The 24,912-nt window shown below is 36.6% G+C and overlaps 1 protein-coding gene across 1 annotated transcript in view; it reads left to right on the top strand.

The window, feature by feature from the left end:
- The window catches only part of mcu (mitochondrial calcium uniporter), a 104,359-nt gene that overhangs the window by 37,128 nt on the left and 42,319 nt on the right, over window positions 1-24,912 (top strand). The window contains exon 2 of the mRNA XM_048205815.1: window positions 4,103-4,216. Within this exon, the coding sequence (XP_048061772.1) occupies window positions 4,103-4,216 (114 nt within the window). The remainder of the gene's footprint in view (window positions 1-4,102; window positions 4,217-24,912) is intronic.

Raw genomic sequence — 24,912 nt, 5'->3', positions numbered from 1 at the left:
CAGCCCTTCACAGAGAGATAACTTCATAACTTTGCGTTTCTTTGATATCCCGACCTAGTATCTAAAGACATGAGCTGTTTCAGCAGTTTCATGCAGTGATAAGCAGAACTGCTGTGTAAAGATATCTGGTCGTAAACACACAAGAGAAAGAGCAGCTCTCTGTTTTTGCTAGATCAACGTGACTGGAGGGGTGGCAGATAAGATTATTTTTCTATTTTGTGTACAATTTAAATGTATTTATCATCCCAAGTCGAACCTCTTAACCGTACCGCTGTTCTTTTTAATATTCTCGCGTATTAATCCACGGGGTACAATTAACAAATCACACCAAGCATGCACTTTTAACCTCAGGTCATCATAAACAATTTCTGCCAGTGTACTGGGTTAATTGGAGTCTCACAGCTGAGCATAACACTGGCTTTCCAGCAGACCTCTTACTTCATCTGAATGGCTGGCACAATAGATTCACTACATAAACATGCTCCATTACCTTTCATGCAACATAAAACCTTTGAGTTATCAAAAGGACTTCAGCTTTCATTGTCCCAGCATATTTATCTTCTAATGGCTGTTTAATATCTGCAGTCATACAAACAGAAGTGCTGCATAGACTTTATGTAGCCCTGCTCCTTTTCAGCACTGCACTCATTGTGTTCAAAACAGATGTTCGAACACAAGATTCTAAAGATGGCTGCGTGCGCTTACTTCTCTGGCGCATAAGGCCTGTGTAACAACAGCGCTTTGGGTGACTTTCCTCTGCTGCAACTGTCCTTTTTATATAAAAACACTAATCTATGCCCGTGCGCGGAGGTTACTCATAACAGGTCATTTATAAAAAAATTGTATGCATAATCCACATGTAATTCTTGTGAAGAATTTAAATGGTTGAATTTTTTTTCACTGATTATTTACTTTGTATCACTCGCTCCCAGGTGTCTGAAATGACTAATTTAACATTAGCATGAAACAGAACTTGCGATTAGTCTTTTCTTCCCTACAGTGACTTTTATCTGAGTGAAACAGCATCTTGAAAAAGAAAAAATGTAAGGACTTGATTTTTTTCCATTGGGTTATTTAAAGCCAACCAATCCGATTAGTGCCTGGCAGATTTAGAGAGCGCTTGCCATTTTTGAGTGCAGTATCCATCAGATGGTCAGTGAAAAGACTGTAAGTGTGATGCCTAATGGTTGAGACTACAAGAAACTCCTTGACTGTTGTATTATAAGTGGATGTTGCAAAAGTAATGGAGGTTTTGATGAGAAGATTTGAAGAAGGGATATCCTCGTAGCTTTCAAAGGGCAGGGATAATTGCCGCTGTCATGGATGAGTGGATGAGAGGTTCACTCATGCCTGAGACTGTGTCAGTTCAACAAAATGATTTAGTTGCTCGCATTGACTGCCCTGTCACTACTTCCCGCTTAAACACTGGTGACACAACGTGTTTGAAATCCCATCACTGGCTCTGCATATGCAGGCCTATTATTTTCTCTCTATTACTTTCTTCTCGTTCCTGAGGTGATGGACATGACACCTTTTATCTATCACTCTGGGAACTGTACAAAGAAGTCGAGAGTGAGATCTATGGGCTTGGCGCCTGCATTAACTTAAGATAAGAGCATTGCAGACATTTGAGTCCTTGACCCCGCTCAACCTGTGCTAAACCTCGCCTACATATTCCCTCACACCCACACGCCGTCCCCTGCTGCTTTCTGCCTCTTTGATGCGACATACCACCTGCATCTGTCTGCAATACTGAGCTTTTGCATTATTAATTTGTAATGTGTGTAACTGGCTGTAATTGGATAGGGAACAGCTGCTATATGATGAGTAAAATGAAAGGAGGTGTATTTACTATGGTTGCATCAGTTCAAATTCCAGTTTGTATCAGTAAACACTTGGTACATTGAACAACTTGCCGAATTGATATTGCAGATATTTGTTTTTCCAAGAGCCCATTTTACTACACTTATAAACACATGGCAATATACAACTGCGGACAAAAAATGTGCTTTCTCTGAAATTTTTCTGTTCTCTCTCTCTATAGAGTGCTGCAATGATGCCATATTTTTGTAGGCCAACCTGGAAGTAGCATTTTGGTCCCCCAAAAAAAAACCCAATAGGATTTATCCGTCAGCTTTTGGATTGTTGCAGAAACTAAGTTCTGCGACCATCAAAAGTTTATGATTCATACTCAGTTTGTTCATCATGACAATCATCACAAATGAACCCTATATATATATATATATATATATATATATATATATATATATATATATATATATATATATATATATATATATATATATATATATATATATATATATATATATATATTAGGGGTGTAACGATACGCTCAGGTCACGATACGATACGTATCTCGATACGGAGTTCACGATACGATACGTATCACGATATTTTGAACAAAATGAAACTGAAATTCAAACAAGATTTATTAAAAAAACATGAACAAATTTCAATAATTTTCCTTCTTGTACATACAAGATCACATTTCAATAAAATAAATAAATATAAAATTTTAATAAAAACCTTCTGTATTCAAATTAACAGTTGAATAGGGCTGTCTGTCACTGAAAAAAAATGTTAAATTTAACATGAACTTAGAATTATGAATAGGGGCCGTTCACATGTCGCGTCTAAAAACGCGTGGAAGGCGCGGCTGCACCGCTTCTCCTTTCCAAAGCGCTTGCGCTCCCGTGGCGTCGGTCGTTACTATGCAACCATGAACTGAGCTCTCCAAGAGGATCAGGATGTTTCTGCAAAGGATAAATGATTTCTAGCCCTTGCATTAGTTTTACGACGAGATATATTGATGGAGATAAGATATAAAAAACACCATGTACAGCTATGATCAGCTGTTCGGCTGAGCTTTTGATGTTTTGTTACGGAAAGGCCATAGCTGATCGGTTGATTCTTGTCACACGACCTGCGGTGCGCTTGCGGCATTCTGAGAAGTTGAGAATTGCATGCGCGTCGCGACCGCGTTGATCCCATTATGAGCGCGCCTGCCGCGCGACTACATTTGAAAATAATAACTGACTTGCACGCGGAAAAGACGCAATATGTGAACGGCCCCACAGAACTTCTTAAAGCAAAGCATCGCAAGCGTCTTTTGCTTTTCTGTGAGCACAGCTGGTGCTGTGCACTGCGGTGAAAGAAAGCCACGACTTTTCTCACGCGACCATGCAAGAGACTGACATGAGAAACGTTTAAACCTGCTTGCGAGATTCAATGTGTGCCCGAAACACTTACTGAACTAGAGAGCTGATTGAGACACACCATCTACGATAAATCGTTACACCCCTAATACTTATAGTAATTTAAAAATGTGGTAGCATTGGATCTGGACAGGAAGGATAACTCTGGGAGTTGGAAGGGGTGTGTCGCGATTCTGCCTTCTCACATCGCGATACAGGTTCGTGGACCTGCGTATCGCGATTTCGGTTTCATATCGCATATCGTTACAGCCCTAATATATATATATATATATATATATATAATATACACACACACACACACACGTTTGTTTTTGTGAATTGTAGGGACATTCCATAGGCGTAATGGTTTTTATACTGTACAAACCGTATTTTCTATCGACCTACACCAACCCTACACCTAAACCTACCCGTCACAGGAAACTGTGCACATTTTTACTTTCTCAAAAAAACTCATTCTGTATGATTTATAAGCGTTTTGAAAAATGGGGATAAGTCACCCTCCATAAGTCACCCTCTCCTTGTAATACCTATGTCATACCCATGTCATTATACAAATTTGTGTCCTGAAATGTCACAAAAACACACACGCACACACACACAGAGGACCAGAAAGTTTTCCTTTCAAACTGGTCAGTTAGCAGCAAATAATACCCACCTTACTAGTGTTAATGTGCTATCTTATAGAACAGTGTTTTTGCAGTAACATCACAACTCAGCAAATCATGTATCATATAGAATTTCAAGTTTACATTACAGCTTTGCATTGTCATTCATGTGTTTATTTCCACTTCAAGGGCACATTATTTTATGTTCTTGAATGTCACATTTTCAGAGATTGATATTCTATATTTCCTCCTTTCCTGCAGGAGGCGCTGTCCATTTCCCTTGCAAGTCACCAGACTGTCAGGAGAGCACACGGTCTGAGAACAGGTGCCAGGTCTGCTCTCTTCTGCCACCCCAGTGCCACTCTGACAGCCCAGGTGAGTGTTTCACACATGATTTATTCACAGTCTGAGCTACTGTGCAATGCAGCGCTTGAGAAATGTTTTTAAGCCCTGTCCCAAATGCTGATCATAAGCCCTCTCAGTCTCTAAATGTGTAATGTAACATCATATATACTGCTGAGTGCTAGTCTGCACCAGTGAACTTGGAGGGCGCAGTGAACTTGAATTCACCATCAGGCTGGAAATCCATATCAAGTGCACAATTTGTGAATGTTTCCCCAGAGAATGACATTTCCTGTTTCTTGCTCCAGCCAAAATTTATAAATTTTTATTTTTTGTTGAAGCTATTACAGTCTTTACTACTATAAACTTAATATGAAGGTTAACTAATTTTTGAGGTAAAACTTTCTTATTCCTTGTGGAGGAGCAGTTGGTTATGCGTAATTCTATGGGTGCTAGGGAGCTCAGCTCCATGTAAAGACTAGTTGCATCATGTTGCATGATAGTTGCATCACATCCTTTCCGTTCATTTCCCTTTCTGATCATCTCATGCAATCGTTGTATATTTGAAACATTTATTTAATGTATTTTATTATACATTTAAATAAATGTTTAAAATATACATTTATTATTAATTATTTCCAAGTCGTTTTTACGAACAACATTATGAAGGACAGAAAAGAATGACTACAATTTTTACCTGTGGTAATAAACAATGTCATAGATGTAGTCCACAGACATGAAAGCATAATTGACCCCATTTACTCTATTACTGTACTTTCCTGGACTTATTATGCTCAATCCATCAGGGCACAACATTATTCTAAAAAAAACATTATTCTATTTATTTGGCACACAATCTTTTAAAGGATTCTCAATTTGATAGTGTGTGTGAACACAGGTGCTCGCCAGTTGTTCACTCACAAACAACGACCCTACATTGAAAAAAAAAAACCCAGTAAAATTTACGGTAAAAAAACGGCAGCTGTGGTTGCCAGAACTTTACCGTAAAAAATACAGTAGCAACGTAAAAAAAAATCTGTTAAATTTACGGTAAAATAACGTATTTCATTAACTGATATAATGTTAATTTACCAACCTAATGAAGTACTAATATCTGTTTTGTACCTTTATAATACACTGACAGTCACCAAACACAGTGGTGATAAGAGTCACATGATGAATCAAAGTTCATCACAAGCAGCTTTTCCACAAGCTGAGAAAGACAACACTAACATATAGAAGGAGCACACAGTGTCATTCACACACACACTAAACACCATCATGGTAACATGCATGAAATTTAAAAAATGCAATAAACATTAATTTAACAACATTAGATGTAACATAAAACCCTAATGTACATAACTGATTAGAAAAAAATGAGAAAAACTAAGAAGAAACAGAGTTATTTCAACGAAAATATATCAAATGTGAAGTGTCACGCAGGGAATTGTGGGAATGTCAATTTACGTTTTTTCACTGTAAATTTTACAATGAATTGTTATTTTTCACTTCCAAAAACTGTGAATTTAACGGTATTTTACCGTAAAATTACATTAAATGTACCGTTAGATCTATTACAGTTATTCACCGTATATAGTACGGAAACAGTTTTTCACCGCAGCATTTTTACAGTCTTTTACTGTTAAAATCACGGTCATTTTTTACAGCTAGTGTTGACACTGTAATGGAGGCCAGCTAGTGAAAGCTGTGCAGGTAAACCTCACTCCTCTGATCTCAAGAGGCGCTAGCAGCTGATACTAGAGACTCCGGTCTTTAGTGTCCTTGTTATTATGCCCGCTTCCCATGCCAGAGATGCCCGCACGGAGCGTGGCGAGTAGGACCGGACGGGTTACATTGGTGCTGTGAACCGCATGGGAGTGAGTGTAACGGAAGCCTGCTAGTAAGAGCTGTCCATGTACTCCCCTGATCTCAAGAGGCACACTAGAGGCTGAAGCTAGACACTGCGGTCTTTAGCATCTTTGATAGTGTGCCCGCCTCTCATGCTAGAGACGCAGAAGCGGGGCGAATAGGACCTGAGGGGTTACAACACCTTGTGTGTAAAATTCAAGGCTCATATGTGAGCTGAGTGTGGTTGGAAAAAGCCCAAAGTATACTTTGGTTTTTATGTGTAAATAAGGATGTGCATACAGTGTGCCTGACACAAATTTCATCATGTGAATGTGTTGAAAGGCTTCGAAAGGCTGTGTGTTCACATGCATGCATATGCTAAGCAGTGTTTCTCACAGGATTTTGTGAAACTGTGGTTGATGGACGGTGCATGCTGTCTCATGTTGACTTTGTTAATAAAAAAAAATAAAAAAAACTAGGTTTGAGTGTTTATCTCTAATGAATGATGATTCTGACTTAATGATTCCCAGAGGTTTTATTTTGCCATGCTCGTGAAGAGCAATCCCTGCATAATCGAATTGATGTCTCCTGTAGTAGCATTCTTTAGCATGATCATTTCATCCTGGTTTTTATTCATTGTAATTCCCTTTGACAGGAGATCAATTCAGTTAAATCTGCCCAGAGAAACATTAGGATTGGCTTTTTCTTCAACACTAGTTTGGTTTGCAAAACCAGTGAGGCGTACACATGATATTAAAACATCCCTGTAAGGGAACGTGTTCACATATTTCAAATAGGGATGCATATCTTCTTCCTGCCAGTGTCTGTGACATGAAAAATGTATGATCAGAGGAGGATATTTGTTGTGTGAGTGCTCGCCATGCTTATTGCTGGTGCATTAGGATGATTCTCTGTGTGTGTGTGTGTGTGTGTGTGTTTTGATTTTTGAAATGGAAAAAAGTGTGACCTTTAGAAAAGTCCCATTTTCAAAGTGTTGAGTGTGAAATGGAGGCGTTCTCTTTCTTACCCGAGGGATTTGATGAAGGAATAGATTATATCGCATTATCAACCTCTTTAGGATAGTAGAGAGAGAGAGAGTGCCAAGACTTTTTTTTCTCTCTCTCCTTTCACCTTTTTCTCTCAAGCTGTGTCCTTACTGCTGCAGAGTGCATGTTTTCATAGAAAGAAAAGAGCATGTATGAAAAAGTATTAGGTCCAGTGGCATGCCAGCTGTAAACCTCTATAAAGTCAGTGAAACCCATTTTAGTTCTGTAATCTGATGTATTTCCAAGTGAAACAGGATATTAGAGACAGTATAAAGGCCCTGATATACTCACTGCAAATTTCTTTTTCGTTCTTCGCTTTGGGATAAAAAGAAGTCTGAAATACCTGAGCAGCGGACCTGCTGGTGAACATTTTGACGCTGCTGAGAGTGATGTTTAGATGAATATGTAAATATGAAGAGTTTAGTTCCAAAACGCTGTAAATCCATTTTGATTAATTTGAGTAAAAATGTGTTTTCTTTACGAAGAAAGTGGCAAGATGAAAACCACTATTTTCTGTTTCAAACTTTCACATAGCATCTTTTGGTTATAAAAACATTAAAAATTCAAATCTAGATTTTGATTTTAAAAGGTTTATTATAAAAACTGATTATTTTTTCCCCCAAAATGCAATAAATCCATGAAACATTTTGCAATTAATGCAAATGCATAATGCATAATGCAATTAATCCATCAATATAAAAGTCATATTTAAAAAACACAACAAAGTAAGTTGATTCACATATATGACAGCCTCTGAACTTTGTCAATACTAATCTTATATACAGCCATTTGACTAAAAAATACATTCAGTTGTCGCTCCCAAAATGAATTCAACGAGTCATCTTGTTAAAGGTGCCATAGAATTTAAAATTGAATTTACCTTGGCACAGTTGAATAACAAGAGTTCAGTACATGGAAATGACATACAGTGAGTCTCAAACTCCATTGTTTCCTCCTTCTTATGTAAATCTCATTTGTTTAAAAGACCTCCGAAGAACAGGCGAATCTCAACATAACACCGACTGTTACGTAACAGTCGGGATCATTAATATGTACGCCCCCAATATTTGCATATGCCAGCCCATGTTCAAGGCATTACACAAGGGCAGGTAGTATTAACGTCTGGATCTGTGCACAGCTGAATCATCAGACTAGGTAAGCAAGCAAGAACAATAGCGAAAAATGGCAGATGGAGCAATAATAACTGACATGATCCATGATTACATGATATTTTTAGTGATATTTGTAAACTGTCTTTCTAAATGTTTCGTTAGCATGTTGCTAATGTACTGTTAAATGTGGTTAAAGTTACCATCGTTTATTACTATATTCACAGAGAAAAGAGCCGTCGCTGTTTTCATTTTAAACACTTGCAGTCTGTATAATTCATAAACACATCTTCATTCTTTATAAATCTCTCCAACAGTGTGTAATGTTAGCTTTAGCCATGGAGCACAGCCTCAAACTCATTCAGAATCAAATGTAAACATCCAAATAAATACTATACTTACATGATCCAATGCATGCATGCAGCATGCTTGACAAACATTTTGTAAAGATCCATTTGAGGGTTATATTAGCTGTGTGAACTTTGTTTATGCACTGTTTTATAGTCGAGAGCTCGGGGGGGCAGGGAGCGCGAGATTTAAAGGGGCCGCAGCCTGAATCGGCGCATATTTAATGATGCCCCGAAATAGGCAGTTAAAAATATTAATTAAAAAAATCTATGGGGTATTTTGAGCTGAAACTTAACAGACACATTCAGGGGACACCTTAGACTTATATTACATCTTGTGAAAAAACGTTCTAGGGCACCTTTAATGTTATAAATTAATTATGTGTCTGTTTGTAATTACCGATTAAAGAGTATCTGGCTCCACAGCACGGTTAAAATAAAAACACATTTGCCGAGTACATTGGTATTAAAAACGGCTTCTTAAAAACTGTTCATGATTCAGTATTGGGGACCGTGACAGCCGGCATTTTTCCTCCTCCCGACTCGAGTGCCTCATCTTCTTAATCTCCTCACGTAAATGATTATATTTCGATGACTTACATTCCTTCTCCGCCGCAGAAACCACCACATGTTCGACAATGCCGCCAAAATGATTCATTTTTCTGTTTTTGTTGATCACAAAGTACAAAGTAGATAAGGAAAACTAGGATGCCAGGTGTATTCAGAGCGCTGCAATTACGGTTTACTGTGCGTGGAATGGTGCGCTGTGATTGGTTGAGCGGATATATCGCATTCTGCAGAGAAGGGAGACTGGCGTTTGTCACGTTTTGGAAAGAAAGGGAGAAAACATGACAGAATAACACGACGGATATCGCATTTTGCGCAAAAATTAATAAATGACTTTTCAGTACCGACCAGATACAATACTGATTTTGGCGGAAACTCATTTTTTTTTTAAATGTAGTTTATCGCGTTTTGGAACCAAACATTCATATGTGCTGTGTGCTTTCCTATCAATAACAAAATGAACACACAACAAAAATGACAGCGGTGAGAACAGCAGTTAAGAAAGAATCTGATCATAGTGATGTTGAAGTTTGCATGAGCTCTGCAATTTGACACTCCAGTCACGTAACTTTTATTTATATACCACTGTATACAATAGACTGTTCAAAAATAAGCAGTTTGTCTATCCACACATGGTGTGACACAGCTACAAGACAAAATCAATCACAAATTGCAAGTGAATTGCGAAACAGCAGTGCATTTTACATACATACAAAGAAATGGATAAGTACATAATCAAACTGATGCTTGTTTGTCTACACAGTTCACAGTTTGAAAGTTATTTTCAAGATCTTAAAAGATCTCCATTGTTGCTTTCATTGTCTATTAAAGTAATGCACAGTGATATATAAACTCAAATGAAACCATTGTAATATCATACAAAACACAACTGGTATTTGAGCTGTCAGCTGTGATGCTGCAGAAATAGAAACCATCCCAAAAATAGAATCCTCTTTCGCTCAAACTCTGATTAACATAGAAAAGATACATTTTATTGTGTACTGCATCTGGTTACAACACAGTGTAACAAATACTGGTTTTGGTGATTGAGATTTGATTGGATGGTGTGGAGGTAAAGCATTTTAGGCTATGATATGATTGGTTAATAGTATGTTTCCCCGCCCACATGGCCTCAGTTATATCAGCAGAATAGTTGAAACCAGTCGCATGGTTGCAGCTTAACCAATGGCATGAGATTGAGGCGGGAATCCAAAAGTTTTTTTTTTTTTTTTGTGGCAAAGGAATAAAATAACCATTTTGGTTGAGCTTTCTGTGAACAGTTCTTATTTTAATTCTTAGTGTGAAGAATATTTTAATAATCTGAAAAAGTTTTTTCCATGATAAAGAATCTGTGCAATGGAAAATTTCCATTGATGTTAAAGGTTCTTAATGCAACCACTGATGCAAATAAGGAACCTTTCTTTTTAAGAGTATATCTGACCAATAGCAGATGGAGGAAACCTTGTTGCAAATAGTCATTATTTTTTGCGTAAATTACACATGGCACCTTTACTTTAACTTGCTCCATTAGATATTCTTTACATTGTTGTTCTGAGAGTAGTTGACCTAAAAGATAACAGACGGTTGAAGTACAACCCCTTGCTGCAATACTGAGAATGCAACACGTTTGTGCTAGGATGTTTCAGAACAACGATGCATGAAATAAAGTTTGCATGGCTAGAGGGTCTGCGTTCATATACTTGAGTAGACGATAGGCTTAGAGGTTTGTTCAAATGAAAGCTGTCACTGAGTTATTTTCCCAGTCTGTATTATGCAAAAATAGTTTAATGAGCTTGTACAAATGTATGAACTTGGTTGTTCCACAGTTTATTTCCCTATTAAACAATATCAAAAGATTAGGCAATATTTAGACTAAATTTGTGTTCTGGTACATTGTATAACCTAATTAATAAATCTCTTCAAGGCTGCATGTCTCACTCGGTGTCTCTGTCTGTCTCTCTCGCTGTCTCTCTCTCTGTCTCTCCCTGCATTGCTGTATTGAGGGTCAGACGCTGCATCGATTGCCCTGAGCTGCAGCTCTCTTCCTCCACTGACAGGTTATCTCTCAGAGAGTGAGAGAGAGCTGTACTCAGCATTATTCTCATACGGCTGTGATTTATCTTTCTCTCACATGCACAGGCACAAACAGATTGGGAATTACCACAACAAACAACATGTCACTTTGAGAGTGGTGCCGGATTGGTTAACCGATACGGCCAGAAAAGATGGAGGAATAGCTGGTGTGCTGCATTAAGAAAAAAAAAAAAAAAACGGCAACTGTGGTTGCCAGAACTTTTACCATAAAAAATATGGTAGCAACGTTTTAGGTTTTACGGGACAACACTTTACTGTCTATTTTGCAGTTCAAAACCGTATAATTTAAAAATACTGTTAAATTTACAGTAAAAACACATTTCATTAACTGATATGTTAATTTACCTACCTATTGAAGTACTAATATCTGTTTTCTACTGACAACCACCAAACACAGTGGTGTTGAGAGTCACATGATGAATCAAAGTTCATCACTAGCTGAGAGGGACAATACTAATATATATAAGGTGCACACAGTGTCATTCACACAAACACTAAACACCATCATGGTGACACAAATGAAATGTTAAAAATGCAATAAACATTCATTTAACAACATCAGATGTAACATAAAACCCTAATGTACATAACTGATTAGAAAAAACTAGGAAGAAACCGTTATTTCTAGAAAAATACATCAAATGTGAAGTGTCACGCAAACATTTTTTTTGACGCAAACATAAATAATCTGTTAAAATCATATATATATATATATATATATATATATATATATATATATAATTGGTTATTAAAACAATATCCATCAATCTCGTGAGTGTGAAATCTCTCTATTGTTCTAGGTTGCAGTCTTTCCTGAGAGATTTTGAAATCTATACTACAGTTTTAGTTCCTTATTGAAAATCAGTGGACATGCATATGGACTGTAGTCGAACCAAAAAAACCCCACTTTTTACTGTACCAGTCTTTTTTTTTTTTTTTTTTTTATGAACCCTTGAGCTTGGAAAATAGGACAATGCATGCAGCCATATTGCTCCATCAGCCCATTTCATGGGATGTGTTAAAGTGGACATAAGGCCTTGATATTAAAGGTACTGCCTTAAAGAATTTTTTTGAGGAAATAGATCTTTATTAATTCATGCGCATCCATGCTCCAAGAAGGCAGCGACTCACAACGAAAGTGGGTTATAGTACAAACCGGAAATTGTAACACGTGAGTGTGGAAAAATCCTGTGCACATGAAATATTTTTTTATTTTTTCAGAGGTCCCTTTAGGGGTTCTGTAGTAAAGAACTAAAATGAAAATAATGCTCAGTCTTTCTATTATTTGGCAATAATAGAAACACAACCACCAAACACAGTGGTGATGAGAGTCACATGATGAATCAAAGTTCATCACAAGCTGAGAAGGACAACACTAATATATAGAAGGTGCACACAGTGGCATTCACACAAACACTAAACATCATCATGGTAACACAAATGAAATGTTAAAAATGCAGTAAACATTCATTTAACAACATCAGATGTAACATAAAACCCTAATGTACATAACTGATTAGAAAAAACTAGGAAGAAACCGTTATTTCAACAAAAATACATCAAATGTGAAGTGTCACGCAGGGAATTGTCGGAATCTTCAAGATGTTTTTTGACGCAAACATAAATAATCTGTTAAAATCATACATATATATATATATATATATATATATATATATATATATATATATATATATAATTGGTTATTAAAAACAATATCCATCAATCTCATGAGTGTGAAATCTCTCTATTGTTCTAGGATGCAGTCTTTCCTGAGAGATTTTGAAATCTATACTACAGTTTTAGTTCCTTATTGAAAATCAGTGGACATGCATATGGACTGTATGCATTCATTTCACTCTGATTCAAGTCATTCACACGTTCCATTTTGTTTTTGTGCTTTTTTTTCTGTCTGTGGGGAAGCAATATCAGAAATGTGCAGCTGCACACACTTGCAGCTTAGAGGGACCACTGCTCTCTTCAGCCATATCTGCAGTGGTCTTCCACAATTTTCTCTATGGCAGAAGCCAGTTTTTCAACACTCGATTGTTATCGTTCTTATACGTGCATGCAGACACTCTGCCTAATAAGAGAATAGCAACTCTCGCTTGGACTGAATTATCCTGTCATTCTTCAGAAGTGTATGCCATGAGCAGACGTGCTGCAGTACTGCAGTCCAGAGAGTCGTCCTATCAGAAACACCATTTAATAAGATCCCTTTATGTGCCATGCCATCTCTGATAGACTTGCTCACGGTGTCACTACTGCCTGTATCAGAGTCATTTGCTGTTTATCTGTGTTCTCCAGATTTAGACGGTACTAGTTTATTGTCAGATCAGTTCATATGATCAAATGAACCTGGAACAATTCCTTTATACCTCACAACAGAGGTTTACAGTTTCAATTAAATGTATTAAAACATGGATGAAAAAATGTGCAATATTGTGTGAAGTGACTCTCAGAGCAGCTCTGGAGATGAAGTTCCCAGGCAAAGCATGACAAGATAAAATGCATACCTTAAATGCAACGAAAGTCACTTTGTATAAAAGCATCTGGCAAGTGCATAAATGTAAATGTAAATGTAAATGTAAATATGTTTCATTGACGTGTCTTGATTCTAATCTCAGACATCCGTGTTGTCCTCCCACAACTTTCAGGATCAAATTATCGAATGTAATTTTGGTGTCCTCTGAGGAATCTAATCTCATTCGGATAGGAATTGTGGTACAGTATATTGCTTTTTCACAATGCTTCTCATTTATTCTGACCTTCAGCAAACTGCACCCCAACTAAAGCTGAATTTCCTCTGCTCCTTTTGTTATGGATTTAGACCTTTTGCCAACTTCCTGGGCAAAATAAGAGTTGTTTGTGTGGCATCACATTCTTTGTTTCTTATTTTAAACATATCCCTGACAATTTAGTGAGATTTGTGCTTTAAAACAAGAAAGAAAAAAAATATCCAATCAGGTATGTATGGAGCCCCTAAAGCAGGGGTGGGGAATGTTGATCCTGGAGGGCCATTGTACTACAGAGTTTAGCTCCCTCCAACCCTGAAAAATACACTCACCTGCCTGTAACTTTAGTTATCCTGAACACCTTGATTAGCTTCAGGTGTGTTTAATTAGGGTTGGAGCTAAACTTTGCAGGACAATGGCCCGCCAGGATCAACATTCCCCACTCCTGCCCTAAATGGACCTTTGCAAAATTAAAAATATACAGACTTTTGCATGCGCTCAAGAAACTTTTTGCATACTCCTGATAAACTATTGCGTGCTCACTAGTTTCTCGTCCCAGGTGCATGTGGAAAGTTTCTTGAGTGCACAGGATTTTTTGCGTGTGCGCTCATTGCAATTTCAGGTTTATGTATACTATAACCTATTTCCTTTGTGCATCACTGCCATCTTACTATGAAGAAAACAAGAGCATGGATTAGAGATCCATTTGCTCAAAAATGTGGCCTTTGTCAGGGCAGTACTTCTAATATCAAGGCCTTATGTCCACTTCAACACATTCTCTGTGGCAGCTGAGAAACCTCACCAAGAAATGGGCTGATGGCGCAATACGGCTGTGTGCATTTTCCACTTTTTACTGTACTTTTTACTGGTACAGTAAAAAGTGCTAAAAATTTGGATTTCCTTAGTGCACTATGTCATATTTCAAGGCCTTATGTCCACTTATGTCCCTAATGAATTTATCTCTGTGGTGGCCGAGAAACCATGCCTTGAAATGGACTGGTGGTGCAATAGGTAGGTCAGTGTGCATCGACATAGATGCTAAGTTCAGTGGTTCATAAAAAAAAAAAAAAAAAAAAAAAAAAATTGGTAAAAAGTAAAAAGTCCTCAAAATGTGGATTTTGTTAGATCAGTTTGTCTAGTACTAGGCTGAATCCAGCTACTTATTTGTCACTTTTATATAATGTGACGCTTCCTAAAGTCCTCTGTCTATGTTTGCAATAAATGCTGTTAGTACTGAATAAAGTAATTATGCAGTTCTTCACCACCTGTGATGCGTTAATTCCAACAAAGTGGTTTAATAAAGGGTTTATTGATATTGTAAAATACTGTATACATTTTTAGCACATTTTACTGTCAATATTTTTAAAATGGCTGTTAACATTTTATTTGGGACAATATAAATATACTGCCCTAACCAAATCCAAATTTTGAGCAATTTTTACTGTACCAGTCTTTTTTTTTTTTTTTTTTTTTTTTTATGAACCCTTGAGCTTGGAAAATAGGACAATGCATGCAGCCATATTGCGCCATCAGCCCATTTCATGGGATGTGTTAAAGTGGACATAAGGCCTTGATATTAAAGGTACTGCCTTAACGAATTTTTTTGAGGAAATAGATCTTTATTAATTCATGCGCATCCATGCTCCAAGAAGGCAGCGACTCACAACGAAAGTGGGTTATAGTACAAACAGGAAATTGTAACACGTGAGCGTGGAAAAATCCTGTGCACATGAAAAAAAATTTCTCGCTAAAGTCTGTATATTTTTATTTTTTTTCAAAGGTCCCTTTAGGGGTTCTGTATTAAAGAACTAAAATGAAAATGATGCTCAGTCTTTCTATTATTTGGCAATCCTATAAAAAATGTATAAAATTAATCTAATTGTGTATTTTTTTTTTTTGTCAACAATATTAGATGTTGATATAATCAGAATTATTGTTTCATGATGTCGCTGTCATCACGGAAAAAAGGTTGTCAGAGAACATTTTTCATCGTAGTTTTCGATAGCGAAATTAACACTATTCGAAACATTTACACACCGATCACTACCCTAGAGACATATATATTTAAACAACAGTCTTTTTCCACTTTAATATTCACAGATGCTAGTCCACTTTGTGATTTGATAAAATGTACAGTGCTACTTTTAATTTTCATCCCAATTTTCGCAAATTGTGACATTCCGTTCCACATTATACACTGTTAGCCCAGATAAGTTGAATTTACTTAAAAAATTTGAGGAAACTGGTTGCCCTAAAAAAATTAAGTAATGTTAACTTAATAATTCGAGTTCATTTAACTTAAAATGTTTTGTAATATTAATTACTTTGTTGTTATTACACCTAGTATATTTAAGTTCAGTGTACTAAGCAAGTTAACTTGCTACCAATCAAAATTCATCCATGCCTCCCATCATGCATTGCTGCGTGAATAAATTACGAGTTGAATTGTCTTAGTAATTTTCTTTATTCTCACTATTTAAATTTAGCTGTTTTTCTGTGACTTTTTAGTAGCTTGTTTTCTAATGTTCAGAGTTGATCTGTTTATCAGAATATGTTGCTTGTCACCGTTGTTGAGATTCACAGGCTGATTCTTGAATTTTTTTTTTGTGATAAGGACAACATTTTAAAAAAAAGTTGTAAAAGTTGATCTTGTGCTGTAGAATCACAGTGCTGCTGTAATCAATAATGTAAATCTTACTCAGAGATTGGGCTCTAAATGAGTTCAGTGATTCAGATCAAATAATGATTATGTGAAAACATAATCAACACCACCTGATCATCTTTTAACTTTGCTTGTCTGGTTGGTTTTTAATGCAGTTAAAACTGCCCAAACAAAATCTAATATTAAAAAGTCAAGGGTCAAGAGCTCAACTAAAACAAACCCTGACCTCGATGATGGTAACTTAAAAATTGTGATTTTCTCCTTTGGTGAAAAACTATAAAAAGGTAAATGTTTTGAAAAAATGTCCGTAGAACAGCCAAAACAAATGTTCCAACTGCTCATCAACAGCTCCTTGAATTCACACACACACCACGACAAAATGGCGTCATTACCTGCTGCAAACCAGTGTGTAGGAGGCGTGGTCAGGAGAAAAACATCATAATTTAAGTGCATTTAACTTACATTTATTAACACATTCAAATACACCCACAAATTAGTAGAATGTACTTATATTTTATAAGTAATGCAACCAAACTTAAATATTTTAAGTATATTGTAATTATATTTTTAAGTAAATATAAAATCCGGACTAAGAGTGTATAGTAAATTCCATTTTTAGAACTGGATTATGTGATTCTGCGTATCACGGAAATCATAGGGCCTACATATTGAACTGACTGTTCTTCTGTCTATCACATATGTGTTTTGTAGTGTCAACTTTTCGAGTTTCTAGCAGTTAGCAGGACCCAGAAGTTGAAAAGCTGCAGTTAAGGGTAAAGCCCCATTTTAGAAACTCTGCTGTTCCGGTGGTCCTCCTGATAGCAGATTCAGAGACATGGTGGTTTTTCGGCCTCACAGCCCTCTCAACCCTACTGTCTAACCTTTCCTGTCTTAAAGAACAGCATTCTGTAGAAACGAGAAAATCAAGTTACCACAGCAGAGCGAAATGAGAACACAGACAATCCAATTCCTTGTGGTATTTTCTGCATCTGCTTCAATTAGATTAGTCTGAGACATGTCACATGGAGAAAGTGTTGTTTAAAGATGGCCTGAATTCCTCAGAGACGTAGTGCTTAAATAATGTGTGATACACTAGAGGAGGACGTTTGGAGCGTGGGAGTGTGTAAAGAGATGCATCACATTCTGTCTGTCACTGTATCTGTACAGTAGGACTGGGCATCAAGGACTTTAATCTCATTTAAAATATTGGAAGCGAGTGAAATTCATGACATTTGCTTCTGTTAATGTTTTTATCAACATTTGCGTTCGTTGTTTGCATGCTGAAACACAAAAATACTCTAGCTGTGTTTCCTGCTAGCAGTGTTAAATTTAGGAGCGAATGACTGATGATTTAGGGTTTTTTTTTTTTCTTTTTTTTTTTTTCAGTGAATGAAGCGCAAGCAGTGTAGAACAATTCCAAAACAAATGACTCCTATGAACCTGTTCTTTTAATGAATCTGTCAGTGACTCAATCTCAAATCAATCTCAAACTCCTGTTTGATGGCTTACTCACTGATTGAATCAGTTGGAGCTGTTAGTGATTTACAATCTGACTCAATCACTGAACCACAGGTCATTAGTTTTGACCATATCCAACTCAAAATGAACCAAGAACTGCTACTGTGTTGAAGTCAGCATGAAATGAAAATTCTCCCTCTCTATTTTCTAAATGCATTTTATCAGTCTTGTTGTGAATGATTCATCCATGCATATCAGAATGTCATATGTTTATATTCCAGTAAAATAACAGACTTCTCTCCGGTGACATGTGCCAGACCTTTCCAATCATTTAGTCCACCTAAAACCCATCCCTTTCTTACAATCGACTGAGTTAAGGTCTCCCTCCATCCAATCAACAATTGGTGTATTGATCAGGTCCCCTCCCTACATTTTTATTTCTTTTTAGATATTTTGTTTCACTCAGATGTATGGGAGAAAAGATTTGTTACTTTGGTTTCATCCCAGCTTCAAACCAGTATAATTACTGGCTATATATATATATATATATACACACACACACTGCCCTCCGAAAGTTTTGGATATCAGCATAAATCCTTATCATTTTTTGGTGCAAATACATTACAGTAACTTGACATTATCATTGAAGACCAGCAATAATAATTTGATTACATAATAATGGCAATATATACATGTCAAAGTCAGACATGCCCCTTTGCCAGCTGTGATGCCTGGTTACTGGTTTAAAGTACCAGGTTTGTAAAAGTTTTTTGGGTCAGCGCACCTTAATAGCTTCAACAATTGATTGCCAATTAAGTTTAGAATACAATGAACAAATCAGAACCCAGTTTAGTTCAGATAGCTGCTAATGGTGGATATTTTGATGAATCGAAAATTTAAGTTTTTTCTATGTATAAACTATTTATATAATAAAATATGTTTTTATAGTTTGTGTTGTCCCTTATCAGTGCAAAATTATCACGAATTAAAAAGGATTCATGCCAATATTGTCCAAAACCCCACTTTTCTAGGGCGTTTCCAAACTTTTGGAGGGCAGTGTGTGTATGTATATATATATATATATATATATATATATATATATATATATATATATATATATATATATATATATATATATAATATACACACACTGTTGTAACTTGTGTCCTCAATAGAATTTTACAAATCAGCAGCAGCTGGCAAACCTTCATGCACACTCTGTTGCCAGGCAGAACATCTGGTTATTGACTTATTGTTTTTCTCTTCTTTTTTATTCAAATGATCTCTTTGTATTTATAATGTATATATATAATGTATATATATAATTGATATTGTCTAACCATAGTTGCTGAAATCAGAAAATGATTTTAGCACAATTCCTTAGGAATCAGCCTATGATGCAACGTAACAGCAACAAACTAAGCAGCATTGTTTATAATGTTATGGCAACAGAGTGTGTGTTTAGTGTGTATCCCAGCTGCCAGACCTCCCTGAGCCTAGAGCGAGGATCCCTTTTTCAAGGGGCAGGAGGTCTGGCGCACATATCTGGCTCATCTCTGGTTGCCTGCAGTCTTTCTTTGCCTTGGATGATGGCGTCCAATTTGCAAACAAATCATTCTGTTGAACCAGCTTGTTAAATGATTTGGTACAGAGTTGTAAATCATTCCACTCTAACACGACATCCTAACCAGGAATGACACTACAAAACTACAAGAGTTTATCATCCTAACCGACCATGATAAGCGACAAGACACGTTGTCGGTAGCTTGTTTTCTTTCTTCAGCTTTCTTAGGTTTATATTTATTCCTATGTTGAATTTGTTTGGTGTGATTTTGAAATGATTTCACAATAGGCCGATGAGGGTAGTGAATACAATAGCAGTAAAATAGTGTTGACTGTTCTTTTCCTCCCTTCATAATGGATCATTATGGAATCAGAATGAGAATCACTGATGTGTTTTTTGATGTTAAAGTACTTGATCCCCGTTTAATGTGAGAGAGAACTATAATTTCATTCAGCAATCTCACCCTGGTGTCAGAAAGTTTGATTACTTTATTCTTAGAGATGGAAAAACACTCTCTAAAGGGTAAATAGATGCTTTATCAGAGAGTTAAGGTGTTTTTGTGGTGGTGAAGGTGAACTGTGTATTTTAGGCTCTGTTTATGATACTAAAGCTGCCTGGAGATTTTCTTTCTCCCTGTGGAAAACTGGAAGATAATGTTCTTTGGCCCCATGTGATCTGAAAACCCATCAGAGCCCACAGGTAGACGGCACACACACACAAACATTAGATGTAATGGGCTTGCCGGTGTTTATATCATGTTGTGCTGTACATCAGATAAGTGAAGTTTGGTGAAAACCAGCATCATGACCAACTGTCTCCATAGGAAAGAAGCTAATGAAATGGAACCATCTCACTTTTAAGCCCGATTTGGATGAGGTAAAATTGTTTTTTGCAAGCATACTTGGTGATTTGTATCCTGTAACCCATCTTTGCTTTTCTCTCACTCCAATTGTGGATTAAATGACCTATTTATTTTTAGCTTTTAATTCCTCCAGGAAATAAACTGAACAAAATTATAAATGCAACACTTTTGTTTTTGCCCCCATTTTTCAGATTTAAGACTTTTTCTATGTACACAAAAGACCTATTTCTCTCAAATATTGTTCACAAATCTGTCTAAATCTGTGTCAGTGAGCACTTCTCCTTTGTCGAGATAATCCATCCACCTCACACGATCCAGAGCATCTCAAACATGCTCAATGGGTGACATGTCCGGTGAGTATGCTGGCCATGCAAGAACTGGGATGTTTTAAGCTTCCAGGAATTGTGTACAGATCCTTGCAACATGGGGCCGTGCATTATCATGCTGCAACATGAGGTGATGGTCATGGATGAATGGCACAACAGTGGGCCTCAGGATCTTGTCACGGTATCTCTGTGCATTAAAATTCACCTGTGTTCATTGTCCATAACATATGCCTGCCCATACCATAACCCCACCTCCACCATGGGCCACTCGATCCACAACATTGACATCAGCAAAGCACTCACCCACACGACGCCATACACGCAGTCTGCCATCTGCCCTGTAAAGTGAAAACCGGGATTCATCCGTGACGAGAACACCTCTCCAAAGTGCCAGATGTCATCGAATGTGAGCATTTGCCCACTCAAGTCGGTTACGACGACGAACTGCAGTCAGGTCGAGATCCTGATAAGGACAATGAGCATGCAGATGAGCTTCCCTGAGACGGTTTCTGACAGTTTGTGCAGAAATTCTTTGGTTATGCAAACCGTTTGTTGCAGCAGCTGTCCAGGTGGCTGGTCTCAGATGATTTTGGAGGTGAAGATGCTGGATGTGGAGGTCCTGGGCTGGTGTGGTTACATGTGGTCTGCGGTTGTGAGGCCGGTTGGATGTACTGCCAAATTCTCTGAAACGCCTTTTGAGACGGCTTATGGTAGAGAAATGAACATTCAATTCACGTGCAACAGCTCTGGTGGACATTCCTGCAGTCAGCATGCCAATTGCACGCTCCCTCAAAACTTGCGACATCTGTGGCATTATGCTGTGTGATAAAACTGCACATTTTAGAATGGCCTTTTATTGTGGCCAGCCTAAGGCAGGAGAAGTGCTCACTAACACAGATTTAGATAGATTTGTGAACAATATTTGAGAGAAGGAGGCCTTTTGTGTACATAGAAAAAGTCTTAGATCTTTGAGTTCAGCTCATAAAAAATGGGGGCAAAAACAAAAGTGTTGCGTTTATAATTTTTTTCAGTGTATAAGATTAAAGAATAGAATGGAATAGAATAGAAAGACATGTCTGTATTATTTTCAGTTTTATTATAATTATTTTTTCCTTTTTTTATTCCATTTACTGAATTTTGACTCATTTTCTCATTATGCTGTCTGGTGCACCTTGACTATAGATTTAGCCAACTCATAGACCTTTATGCTAACTTTTTGTGTAAAATAACAGTTAAAAGTTGGTGTTGTTACTGTCCCATCCTATGTACCAGTAAAGTAAACATAAATTAATACATACAATACTTATGTATTCTTATTTTCATGACCAACATGTACTTAATGTCTGAATAATTTTAAAGGGGAAGTTTGTTTGAACACTTGAATTGGAACTTTCTCTTTGGTTAAGGCTTGAATCTTTATCTGATCTCCTGGGAGGCGTGTGTGTCAGAGAGGAACGGCATCATTAACAGAAATGGGCCACAACTGTGAATTGAAGAGATGAGATTTGATTTTAATGGCATCACATTTTAGTGATGTTACAGTGGAAAGCCTTTTTTTTTCTGTTTTTTAGCTAGATAGCCATGGACTCAATACAGAGTAAATCCATTTGCACCCGTTCGACCGTGCAAAATCTTTGCAGTGAACGAGTGAAGCTGAAGAGTTGGATGAATATTGATTCAGTCTCTTGTCTCTTAGCGAAATGAATGGGTCATGACATTTTCATCTTTGATCCTGGTTTCATTGAGTTTGCAAAAAAACAAAAACAATATTTATCACGAAAACCTATCCCTGATTGCTTTTGGCCAATTGTTTCTGTAAACCCATGTGACTGTATATGTTCATTGATTCGCTTCAATGAATCATTTGTTTTTAATTGTTTCTCATCTCTCCAAGGAGCTTATGTTTAGTTTGTGCGTGTGGTTGTTAATTGAAAACCCTACAGATTGTATTATCTATAAGTAATACATTTGCAATTATTTTGATAAGGATGAATTATCACCCTAAAGGCTTTTAGGATTCAGTATTCAAGTAATTAATGGCAGCTTTCACAAACATTAACACGAAACCTATGTTCGAAATCACATACTGTATAGTAGTATGTTCTATAATATATATGAATGTGTGTAGTATGAATGAATTTCATTGTCATGTGACCTACGGCGTTAGTTGCGTCACTTCAACGACATTCACAAATCCTCTTCCGTGGCCTTATGGGATAGTAAAGTGTCCATCGAATACACTCTTCAGAATCTTAGAAGACTGTTTTTCGAATACTCCACAAACACTAATTGTAAGTCTTGTCCAAGTCTTTGTCTCATTTTTATTAATAACTATTTACTAAGTCGTTTGGCTGGGTGATGTATTAAATATTCATGATGTATTTGCACTGATTTTGCTCATGATGCAAAATTTTGCAAAATTATGAATATCTAACTGATTTTAATGAGCTATTTATTGGCCATTAGTTTCTCTAAAGACTGTCATTAGAGTAGTTTCACAATCCTCTATCTCATCAGTATAAGATATGAGAATGAGCGTCAAGGCGGAGGTGTATTATTAGCATCTCTAATTAACATTTCAATAAGAAAAATGGCATTAGAGCTGGCGAGTTGAATTATTTTTATGAATCAGAGTTTAAATTATTCACTGAAACTGACAGTTTTTTAGTAAATTAAACATTATTTATATATAGAAATATTGCTTTAACAATTTAATATTGTTTTTACTTCTTTATATTTACAATTACTTGGCTATAATGGTGTTTTTGGTCTAAATAATGTTTCTGATTTTTTTATAAAAATACAACAACATAATTTTAAGTTGTTTCAGAGCTGATAAATAAATACCAAAATACTTATCTAATGTCAAAAGGCTTAAAGATGTTTTATAGTGATTTTTTTTTGCCGAATCACCCAGCCATATCCACACTGAGGACATGAACCACAAAGAGAAGGCAGACAAGCAGTGGAAACTTTGACTGAAGGAAAGCAAGAAAGGGCTAATTCCCTTCGTCCCAGCCCAGTTGCGCCCCCTAGCCTAGCAGACCCTGGCTTGGCACCAGAGACGCCAGCATTCAGATACATAAGCCATCAGCATTTCTACCAGCAAATATCATTCCTGCAGAAGAACAATCAGCTGCAGATCTACAGAATAGGAGGCCAGTGTTGTAGGAGCCAACCTGATCTCACTGGAAAACATAACTATGTTTTTTGAGGTGGTGATTTCGTATGATGTGAATTGTACAAAAATGTACAGTTATTAGAAAAAAGTAAGCATGAAGGCCCACCTTTAACCCCACCTCTAAACATACCCGTCACTGGGGCGTAAGCAGATTGAACGAAAATCTATGAATAAGATTATAAAACGGTTATGAACTGCCATGAGGTTGTGTTGTAGGAGTCCAAGATTCTCCAGTGATTCAGTTGCTGGTGTTCGTGTGCACATATGCGCAACTGTCACTGAGAGGTCTCCAGTGAGTCATGTGTGAGGTTAGTGTGGTTGTGTGTTGTTGGGTTACTCACTCTACTCTGGAGCCTATGGCCATCTGTCTACATATGACTCATTGGGTCGGCTGTGCACTCATTTCAACATGGAAAACAAAATGTATTCTACACAAATACATGCATGCAAACACTTCTAGCTTTGTATTTTGTTGCATTCTGAAATGTGTCAGTTCTCAATTCTTAAAGTAATGAATTTTAATGCACAATACATTGAGATGCCATATTTGTTATTGGCCAGTTAGGGATTTTTTTTTATTTTTATTAATTATTCCCTATATTTTACTTGGCATCGATTGATATTGGATGTTTAATTGTGCATGCTTATTTTTATTTCTATTTTCTATTTCTATTCCTATTTTAACATTTGGATTATCTTTATTATAACCTAATGCTCAATTAAAGTTAATATTTAAAAAAAAAAAAAAAAAAAACGTTTAAATCATTAACACTGTTAAATGTAATCTTTAGAAAATAAAATGTTTTTGATACATTATAATGTTGTAATGTATGGAAGCTTGTTTCCGCCACATATATATATATAAAATTCTCACAATTGCGAGATTTAAACTTGCAATTGTGAATTATAAAGTCAGAATTCCATAATATA

Source organism: Megalobrama amblycephala, linkage group LG10 (assembly GCF_018812025.1).
Source record: "Megalobrama amblycephala isolate DHTTF-2021 linkage group LG10, ASM1881202v1, whole genome shotgun sequence".
NCBI classification, from domain to species: Eukaryota; Metazoa; Chordata; class Actinopteri; order Cypriniformes; family Xenocyprididae; genus Megalobrama; species Megalobrama amblycephala.
This window is presented reverse-complemented; position numbering and strand designations above follow the sequence as displayed.